The following is a 10,928-nucleotide window of genomic DNA, read 5'->3' as shown; positions in this document are numbered from 1 at the left end:
GGGATATAGCTCAGTTAGCGTAGAGATGCAGCACCTGGGATATAACTCAGCGTATAGATGCAACATCTGGGATATAGCTCAGTTAGCGTATAGATCCAGCATACACAAAGCCCAGCCTTCTATCTCCAAGACCACATAAAACTGAGCATGATAACACACAGGATCCTAGGACTCCGGAGGTAGAGACAGGGGCGTCAGAAGTTTAAGGGCATCTCCCAGTTCTAGTTCAGCCTGGGTTAGCGACTGTCTAAGCTCAAAGCCCAAGAGAAGGGCTGGAGAGAGGTGTGGTCATTGAAGGCTAGCTTGTAATCAAAACCTAAGGAAAAATGGACGGATAGTCAGTTATCAAGAAATTTAACGTGCAGTAAGTGACAACTATATTTAAAAAGTAAAACCTCGTTGAGATGGGATCCTTAGGATGTAAGTTTCATAAGGACCCATTGTCCCCAGGTGGCCTAGCATTCAACTTTTAAAAAGCCAAAGCTCTCATCTATACATATATGAAGTTCTCTCTCTCTCTCTCTCTCTCTCTCTCTCTCTCTCTCTCTCTCTCTCTCTCTCTCTCTCTCTCTCTCGAGAGTGTGTGNGTGTGAGTTATAGAGAGAGAGAGAGAGAGAGAGAGAGAGAGAGAGAGAGAGAGAGAGAGAGAGAGCGCACGCTAACTCTATGACCATTTAAAAATACTAGAACTGCCAGTGGAGAAAGCACACGATGACCCTGGTATCTCTGAGACTGCGGCAGTAGAACTGTGATCTGTAGGGCAAGACTCTGTCCCCAGAAACTAACAGTGAAAAACCCAAAGTCACCAGCAGTATGGAGCTGTCCCTTGCCTCTGTGTTCTTCTGACTGATCTTGTCCAGGTCCCCAGCCATTTCTCAGGACTGCCCTGTTTGCCTTGTGACCAGACAGCCATTCCGAGCCATGTCTGGGCTTGTCAGAGCTTCATTTCCTGGCTTTTTAGATACACATCTGTCTTTTCTCGTCAGCCATGTTTTCCCTGTTCACTGTGCCCATGTCTCCTCTCCTCTCAGGCTGTTTTAAGGCATGTTCAACACTGATGAAGGAAGATCTGAGCCAGCAGGTTCTTTCTTCCTTTCTTGAGACAGGGTTTCTCTGTATAGCCCTGGCTGTCCTGGAACTCACTTTGTAGACCAGGGTGTTCTCAAACCCAGAGATCCACCTGCCTCTGCCTCAAGTGCTGGGATTAAAGGCACGCACCAACACCATCATCAGTGAAGTTTCTGAATCTTCAAAGTGAAGGTCCAGCCGGGCATGGTGGCACACACCTTTAATCCCAGCACTTAGGAGGCAGAGGCAGAGGCAGGTGGATTTCTGAGTTCCAGGCCAGCCTGGTCTATAGAGTGAGTTTCAGGACAGCCAAGGCTACACAGAGAAACCATGTCTTGAAAAAAACAAAGCAAAACAAAACGACAACAACAAAACACAAAACAAAGTGAAAGTCCAGAGATGGTCAGTCACTGGGTAGATAAACGTCACCCGAATGTGGCTGATGGCAACATTATTAGTATTCTCATGATTATGTTTTACATATTCAATATAGTATAAAATAAAGAGTAACCTCAGGCAAGCTCCTTAGAAACTGCTGTGAGTCTGGAGAGTGAGCTGTAGAGTGTGGGACTAAGGTATATATGTGTGTGTGTGTGTGTGTGTGTGTGTGTGTGTGTGTGTGTGTTTGTATGTATATATGCATATATTCATAGCTCACATATATTTATATATATTCACATATATATTCATATATATTCACATATATGTTCATAGTTCCTCAGCCTAACTCCTCCTTGGATGCTACTGTCTTTCTTTTTTTTAATATTTATTTTATTTGTATGTGTACGGGCATTTTGCCTATGTAAATGTTTGTGTGCCACATGCCTGCTTGGTGCCCATGGAGGTCAAAAGAGAGCCTCAGATCCACTGGAGCAGGAGTTAGAGATGGTGCGAACCACCATGTGGGTGCTGGGAACTCAACTCGAGCCCTCCTCACAAGCAACAAGTGCCCCTGACTATTCTCTGAGCCATCTCTCTAGCCCTCTATTTCTTGATAACAAGAAGAGACTTACCGGTTGCTCGGGTATAACAAACTCTATATCAAGCCAATAATCCTGTCCTCTCCATGGAGTTAGAAAAAGAAGGTTTCTTTTTCTACCCACGAGTCTCCCATGCAACAGGAAGGAGACATTCATTTTGTATTAAACCCGCTGTGTTGGCCACCTGGGCTATAGGCATAGACTTAGCTCTTAGAAGCTGTACAAGTTGCAATGTCCCCAGCCCTGATGGTTCACTGCAGCCCTGGTTCTTCAAACGACTGAAGACTGAGTGTTGCACATTCTTGAGAGATTTAGAGAGCACATGGGAAAGCATCTGTCCGGAGAATCCAAAGGTAATTCTGAGGTGCTCTGAGCAGGGTAAAGGTCACAGCGCCTTGTAAAAGCCCAGGCCACCCAGAGGCCTCACCCAGGAGGTGACATTTATTTTCCTGGTGATTTATCAGAATCCATGTCTTAGCTGTTTAGGTTCCAAACATGATTTAATCAAGATACAAATAACAGATTCATTGTCAGAACCGGTCTTCCCTTAACCAAGCTCACAAAACTAGAATGCTAGCTGACATTTATACAGAGAAATATAGCTGACTGATACTTTCAAAGCACAAAAAAAGTAGCCTATTCTTTCCTGGTAGGCAAGCCTATACAAGGAGACAGATCATAATCAGGTTATTTGGCGAATGTGAAATCAGGAAAAAAAAAAAAAAAAGAAGAAGAAGAAAGAGGAAAGAAAAGATGAATCACTTGTTTCCTGGCAAAGGCTTAGAAAATAATCCACCACACACTAAGTTCAGCCCCTCTGGACTTCTTTGAAGTCCCTTAGCTAAGACTGCATGGATCGATTGCTGAGGAGGAACCTTCCAGAGCTTTACTTCATTTTTATGTCTCACAGCTAACAGAAGCCCGTGCCCACAAATCACCCCTCAAGTTGCAGTTTCTTCTGTAGATGGTAGCCTTTCTGCTAGTTCAGTATCACCCCTCTTCCTCAAGGTTACAGTGTAACTCTCATGGAGGTGATCCCTCACTGTCCTCACATGAACCATAGGAAAACATAATGCCAATAAAGGCGCGTAGAAAAACTTACCCACAGCAGGGCTTATCCATCACGCACACCCGCCCACCCTTCGACGCCCCGCCCACCCCGTGTTATTTTCCTGTACCACATGTGGTCTTCTTAACACTTTCCTTTAAATGTCCGAATCTATTTTTCAAGGTTTTCCAGAACCATTAATGTAAAATAAACCACGATGCTTTGATGCAAAATGAAGATAGTTCTAAAAATAAACATATTGATGACAGAAGTTCCGGTTTGGTTTGCTTTTGTTTTGTTTTGTTTTTCCCTTGCGTACTTATTTAGTCAATACTGTTTGTCACAGAAGACTGGGCCTTATGGTTCTTTGTTAAGATATAATAACACCACGCTGGGATCCACACTAGGTCCATTGAGATAAATAACATCTAGAGAGGCTGAGTGGTGGGTGATGTAGGAGGTCATTTAATATGGTACCTCATTCATCCACCACCCAAAAAATGCAACAGGCCTCATACATTTGAGACGAAGATGGCTCTTGCTCTAGTAGTAGTAGTAGTAGTTGTTGTTGTTGTTGTTGTTGTAGTTGTTAATTGTAAGGGTAATAGAAAATGTGTAGCCATAGTGATGCTGCCTTTCCGGCCTCTCTGGACCTTGTCCCTGCCCTTGCTATTCTGACGGTCTTTTCTCTGCTTTTTTCTTGCACAGATACACACTGGCGGCTCAGGACCTGGTGATGCGTGCCCGAGGCGTCCTGAAGGACCGGGGGTGGCGGATATCGAATGACCGGCTGGGCTCAGGAGATGACATTTCCGTATACGTCATTCCTTTAATACACGGAAACAAACTGTCATGAAAGTGACCCGGGGGACTAGGAGGACAGAGGGAAGAAAATTGGGGTGCCTCCGAGCAGGGCAGGACCGGGGAGTGCCTGGGCTGGATTCCAGGTGATGCATATTTTTCCCAGCCCAGATGGGGAGTTTGCTGCCAAAAGGCCTCTCGGGGTTTGCTTCGAGGTGACCCTTAGGTTTCCATTTCTTCTTTGGTAACAGGTCTGGACACTGAATAAGAGCCAAACACAAAGCCCGCTACTGAGTGTTATATTTCTCTTGGTTTCTATGGTAGGGGCTCCTAGGCAGCGATTGCCTATTTGGGGCACAGGCATACATTTATTTATGTTATCTAGAATAGCAGGGACAGCCATTTCAGGTATAACTGGTGAAAGCCCCTCCTCAGCCCGTCAAGCCGCCAGCATCTCTCTGGGAGAAGAGCCACACTGAAAAGTTGAGGATCACGGCTCAGAATGTCTGAGCAGCCATCTTATTGTGCGTTCCAGTCATTTCAGGGATCTTGCCTGTCCTGTCTCATTCCTCCCTCTCTTTCCTGCCCCCCCCCCTGTTTCTCTAAATTCCTTTGTGGTAATAGTGGTGTGAGGCAGAGAAATTTTTTTTTTTTTTTTTTGGACACTCCTCCTATCATTCCCATTTCCCTCCAACGGGACTTTCCAAATTGTCACTGGACAGTTTCCAGATCAGAGACTAGCCCAATCTGGCTAGTCCCATGTTCGGTGCCCCATACACACATATAGTTTTGTCCAGAGCAATGTCCCAGGTGACAGTTTGTCTTTGTTGTGTAACATTCACCCCTGAGTTGTGTTTTCTCCCCAAATAGATATGTTTGCTTCAAAATGTGGGTGTTTCATTGGACCAACGGTTCCTGTGCTATCTCTGAGGTCCCTCTGTGCGTCTGGAGGTTTAGCTGTGAGAGGCTGGGTTTTCATTTCTGGAATGGGCGATGCTCCACCCCTCCCCCTGTATCCTGGAGACAGCATCCAGTGCTGCAGCTTAGCGAGTTCTTGGACCCATCAGCTAACCCCTGCTTCACTAGGGAAGCGTGTAAGGCTCAGGCTCCTTGGTCCCTGTCCTCCAGGCCACACTACAGCTCAGCTAAGCCGTGGCTCCTCTCTTCCTGTCACCTCTGTGCAAGGGTATCTGGGATGACACTTGAATTAAAGTGAATTTGAATTGCAGTTGGTCATTGTGATGTCCCCCCATTCCTCAAGGGAATCACATTGTAGAAGCCTAGGAGCTGAGACCCCCCTTCCTTCTATGCATCCACTGGTGTGCATGCCTCAATGGCACGCACAAGAGCACATGGGCGTAGTATCTGCCTACCACCTCCTTGCTGGGAGGAACAGCCAAGTCCAGTTTAAAGATCACCTGTCTCTTGGGTAGCTCTGTCCAGGGGCCCTCAGAGCAGCATCAAGTTGCTGCTTCGTCCTGTTCCCGTTGTCTTCCAGGATATCGGCTTCCTAACAACTTGGTATAATTCAGACATTACCAACCCATGGTGTCATTTCCCTAAAAGAGAGGCAATTCCAGCTCTTGTGTTCATAAGAATTCCTTCCCAGGGGAGAAGGGAGGGGCACCTCCTCCAGGCTGGTAAGCCATCCACATTCCTAGAATTGTAGATATTTTCTTAGGAACAGCCTGGTGCCTTCCTACTCAGGAACAAAGTCATCCCACTGTGTAGAGCCAGAGTTCAGCCCGGCAGGTGACATACTGTGAGTGTGTGCCAGCTCATTGCGCAAAGACTGGGCATCTGACTATGCATCCCTTTCCTTCAGGAAGTCTCCGCCACCCCAGATGCCTCGGTGGGGAGTGTTCTGTGGCAACCATTAGCTTCCCTGGCAGAATATGATGCTGTAGAAAATTAACTGTCCAGGTGTGCTACAGCCACATGGTCCTCTTCCCACCAGTGCCCAGTTCTCAAAGTCAAACGGGAAATTTGAGAAAGTGTTGAACTCTACAGAGGACCTGAGCTGCCTTCCTTGGGGGAGCATTTCCAGGTTCCCAATGCCTCTCGAAATTTTTGCTTTTCTGATCTCCCAGAGTCTCACCTTGACCTTCTTCAATCCTATTTAAGCCACCAGAGTCAGAATTGGAGTGTAAATATCCTGTAGGTCCGGTGACAACACTCTCCCAATTCTTCCACGGATCAGCAAAACCAAACCAAACCTGAAAAACTCAAATTACCCTAAAACCTGGAGTCCTGCTGATTTAAGCTGGAAAGGAATTCAGGAGTTCTCTTCATGAGATGCTGGGTGGAAAGATCTTAGTCACAAGCGAAAGCTCTGTGTGTTTTGGGGGGCTGGGGGGAGGGGGGAAGACTACAAATGAAGCGGATATATCAAAAGGTGGAAAGGTGATTCGTTAATGCCTATGGTAGATCCGCCCAGCACTGATATTGCTCTGTGCTTTGGGTTTAACTCTGTGTGGGCCTTATTGTTACCCCAGACTCCACGTCATCCCATCCCAGAGCAGGATGGATCTATGTAGCAAGTTGGCCCTTGGAGAATTCCTGGAAAGGCCAAAGGAACAACGCACTCAGAATTCTGCAAAACGTATTTCGGTGTGTTTAGAAATCATGCATGCCTGACTTCCAGCCAGACCTGCTTGCCCTCAGAGCCTCAGAGGAAGCCTCGAGTGATGGAGAGCATTTGATATCCGAGTCAAGCCTTTATGGGCGTCTTGGGGGTTGTGTGGCTATTTCCTTTAATGAAAGGCTCCCTCAACCCTAAATCTCTCTGCTCAGCCAGCATCTGCCCTTCTGACTCCTGGCACTTCCCTGAAGAGTGTGAACTCTGAAGCACCTTTCTAAGGGACAACTAAAGCTTTGTTCCTCTAACACCAACAGGCATCACACAAAGGTGTGGGAGGGGCCTGCTAGGGTTGTGTGTGCCCAGTGACTGCCCTTTGTGCCTGGGAAGGAGGGTGACAGTTAGGCTGGACCAATAGGCAGCTGTCTGACGGACAAACCAGAGAAGTCAGTGTTTCAGCTATTTTTCACAGTATTCGATTTTGGCAGACTTAGGATGTTGAGTTTTTTAAACCCTTAGCATCTTACCTCCATGGAGCTACATGAAGCCAGCCATGTCTTCCCGCCACTCTCCCCTGAAAGTCACTTTCTTGAAGGAAATCATACCCCTAGATGGAAACTGATGATCAAGAAGACTTAGAGACTCAGGAGCCAAATTTCACGCGAGACCTTGGCCATTTGGGCAGGGAGTTCAGTACTCCAGGACATGAATTTGGAATCCCTTTGGGAAAGTGTCTGATTTGTTCTCATCTCCCCCTCCCCCATGCCCTTTCCTCATCTGCCCGTTTGCTTTATTTTTCAAGGGAGCAAGTGGCGGATGCTGTCGTGTGTACTCATCTGAAGGTTTTCGCTCTTTCTTAAGTGAGCCAGGATCTCTGATGCTTTCAGAGCACGTTATACTGTGATGAGATTCTAATTTCAGTGAGTCGGTGCCTCCAGGACAGCTGGAGAAAGCAATGAAATTGTCTATGCAAGGAGCAGACGCCCTGACCCTACCAGATCTAATGGAATCGTAGGGCAGACTTCAGCCACAGGACAGGATTTTGTGTTGGGAGCTTATTGAATGTGAGGGCTCGTGAACACAGAGAAGTATTACAGCCTGCAGACCACAGTCCACCTCTCTGGGCAAACTTCGGGTGCTATGTGGCAATGTGGCGTCGTGTGTGTGTGTGTGTGTGTGTGTGTGTGTGTGTGTGTGTGTGTGTGCGTGCGCACGCACTGGAACTTTCAGAGGATGCTACATGGGCAGCCTGATGTCCTCTGTGAGCCTTGTGGCCCCTGTCGGATGTGATTGCCTCTCGGGGGAGTAATGCTCTTTCCAATTCAAAATGTTATCTGTGTAAATAGCTTTGATATTTCCTTTCCATGTCTTAGGTGAAGTTTTGTTCATGTAGCAACCAGGTACTGGGTGACCAAATAAGGCTGTAAACATACTGTTGTGTTCAGTTGTAGTGTGCTGAAGATGGAGAACCTGGGTCCTCCATCTCTCCCCGCTCTCATTAGATGAGTATCTTGTGCGTGTTTAGTGGGTCCTGCCATTACTTCTTCATTACTGATTCGCCTCTAATTTTCTTTGTTTCTTTGGAAACCCAAGGAGGCCCCTACTAAGGATCATTTGTAAGAATATGTATATGGTGATCTGGGTTTCCAAAAGTTACCCTACATATAGTGAATTGAGAGGAATCTGCCTGAAGATTGGTTTTCGAACCACGTACCTTTATGCCTCGTGATTGTGAAACATTGACTTTTGTAAACCCCAAATGAGAACCTGTTTAGTAAAGGGGATATATTTTGTGTGTTTTGAAATTTAGGTGCAATGTCCCCTGGAAAAAGCTCAAGAACTGTATATGCTCAATGACATTTTAAATAAAATACTATATATGTATATATAAATATGTATATAGGAAATCTTTAACAAAATAGTCTTGGTTTTTTTTTTTGGGTGTTTGTTTGTTTGTTTGTTTTGTCTTCGAATTCGTTGTGCAGTTTCTTCTTGGTGAGTCACGGGGTGATAAGAGAGTATCATGAATTATGACGCGGTCTTCACTTGTTGAGCGCAGACTCAAAACTCAAATTCAGATCAGATTGCTCACAGACGTGGTGGTGAGGGCGCAGAGATTCCAACCTTGCCTCAAGTGAAGCAGCTGTGGATGGAATATACAAACACACACAAAGTTTCTAGAGGGGGAAACTCTTCCTGAGAGTAACATTTTTCCTATTTGAGAATTCCATACAATGGACTTTTTAATCTTTCACCCCCGCACCCCTCCCCTTAACCCCTCCCCGAACCCCTCCCACATCTCCACTCTCCTCCACACAGAACTAACTCTGTGTCTTTTATTCTCTTATTTTCTTTTATAAAACCGATTTGTGCTGCTCATATAGTCCCGAGTGTGGGGCCACAGTTGCTCTGCCATTGGCCACACCCTTCAGGAAAAACGAACTCACCCTCCCTCAGAAGCCATCAGCTAGCCATAGCTCCTTAGTTAGAGGTCTAGGGCTTGCAAACCCCTTCCTCCCCTCTATGCTAGAATGGTGCTGGCTTATTCCTGCTCACGCAGCCACAGCTGCTGTGAGCTTATGAAGGCAGGCTTCTGGTCACATCCAGAAGCAGTGGTTTAGATCCAATCCTCCCTGACTCCTGCTTCTTCCAATCCCTCTGCTCCCTCTTCCGAGTTGGTCCTTTGGGAAGGGGTCATTTGTGGCTGAGCACCCAAGAGGCGTTCTTACCTGGAGACAGAATTAAGACCCCCCTTAATCATCAAAGCATCCAAGTGCTCACAAAGACAAAGCTGGGCGTAAGGGTCCATGCCTGCATCCCAGCCCAGGATGGTGCTGGCCAGAGGTTAAAGGTCACCCTCAGCTACGTGGCACGTCTGACTAGCCTGAGCTATGTAAAACTCTCTCTTAAAAAAAAAAATAACTTGTCAGCTGTTCCATCTTATAAAGATACTTTGACAAGTGGGGTAAAACATCAAAGGACATCAATTCTGTTCAGTTTTAGGATCCAAGAAGTTTAACAATAATAATAATAATAATATGTGTGTCCGAAGACACACATAGCACTGAACTCTGTAATGCATTCTTTCTTATGAACTTTTTTAGGAAAGAGTTTAGTTTTCAAATTAAGAAAAATAGATGTGGTGGACCGTTTCCAATTCTGGTACTTACAAGGCTAAGACAGGATGATCACAGGTCCTAGGCCAGTCTGAACTATACAGCAAGACCCTGTCTCAGAAGGAGTGGGGTGGGGGCTGGAGAGATGGGTGTGTGAAGTAAAATCTACATAAGCATGAATACTTGGATTCAACATCTCAGACTCCATATAGAAACACCCAGTAGCATGAACATCTGTAACCACAGCACACACACAGAGAAATGGGAGGCAGAGTACGGAGACTCCCCAGAAGCTTGTGGGCCATGCACAGCAGAAAACCTAAAGATCCTGTCCCAAAGTAGGAAACGATGACTGACACCAAAGCTCATCCCCCAAGCCTGTGTTGTAACACATCAATGCCTGTATTCACACACATAAACAACAACATACGTCATGAGGACACACACAAGCATAAGCAATGGCAAAACAATAAAATGTAACAATTATTTTAAAAAAATAATATAAGTTATGAATTTCCCACCTCTGTAATTTTTCCATTTAATATTTTCAGGCCATTTTTTTCCATTTTCATGTTTTCATAATATTCCCAGTTACCTGCAGGTAACTGCAACTGTGGGAGGCAAAATGCTGGATAAAGAGAGGCTACTGTATTAACTCACAAAAGAAAGTTTATTTTGGTTTTTTGAGACGGGGACGTGTGTGTCAAGGCTGGCCTTGAACTTGCTAAGTAACAGAGAATGAGAACTCCTGTTCCTCCTGCTGTGTCCACGGGCCTGCAACACTATGCCTGGCATGTGAAAGGAAGTGTAGGTTATACAGGTTTTAGTTCAAGAACAGAATTGAAAACAATCACAAAGATTCTTTTTTTAACGCAAGGTGTTTTTATGTATCCCTGGCTAGCCTGGAACTTGCTCTGTCTGTAGACCAGGCCGGCCTTGTACTAACAGAGAGCTGCTTGTCTCTGCAGACTAAAGGTATGTGCCACCACCCTCGGATTTGACTGTCAACAGTACTGGAGGGATGAGGAATAGGTAAGAGAAAGTGGCCTTAAGAAAAGACACCTGTGCCTGACAAATACAGAGGTGGATCCTTACAGCCTACCATTGGTCTGAGCACAGGGTCCCCAATGAAGGAGCTAGAGAAAGGACCCAAGGAGCTGAAGGGGTTAGCAGCCCCATAGGAGGAACAACAATATGAACTAACCAGTACCCCAGAGCTCCCAGGGACTAAATCACCAACCAAAGAGTACACATGGTGGGACTTGTGGCTCCAACTGCATATGTAGCAGAGGATGGCCTAATCGGTCATCAATGGGAGGAGAGGCCCTTGGTCCTGT

At 45.9% G+C, this 10,928-nt stretch overlaps 1 protein-coding gene across 1 annotated transcript in view; it reads left to right on the top strand.

Annotated features, from left to right (window-relative positions):
* Positions 1–8,381, top strand: part of Ppm1h (protein phosphatase, Mg2+/Mn2+ dependent 1H) — a 255,215-nt gene extending 246,834 nt beyond the window's left edge. The window contains exon 10 of the mRNA XM_021204804.2: positions 3,805–8,381. Within this exon, the coding sequence (XP_021060463.1) occupies positions 3,805–3,952 (148 nt within the window). The 3' untranslated portion in view covers positions 3,953–8,381. The remainder of the gene's footprint in view (positions 1–3,804) is intronic.
* Positions 8,382–10,928: the final 2,547 nt, after the last annotated feature.

This window comes from Mus pahari, chromosome 9 (assembly GCF_900095145.1).
Source record: "Mus pahari chromosome 9, PAHARI_EIJ_v1.1, whole genome shotgun sequence".
Taxonomy (NCBI): domain Eukaryota; kingdom Metazoa; phylum Chordata; class Mammalia; order Rodentia; family Muridae; genus Mus; species Mus pahari.
Note: the sequence above shows the minus strand (reverse complement) of the source record. Positions and strands in the feature narration are given on the sequence as shown.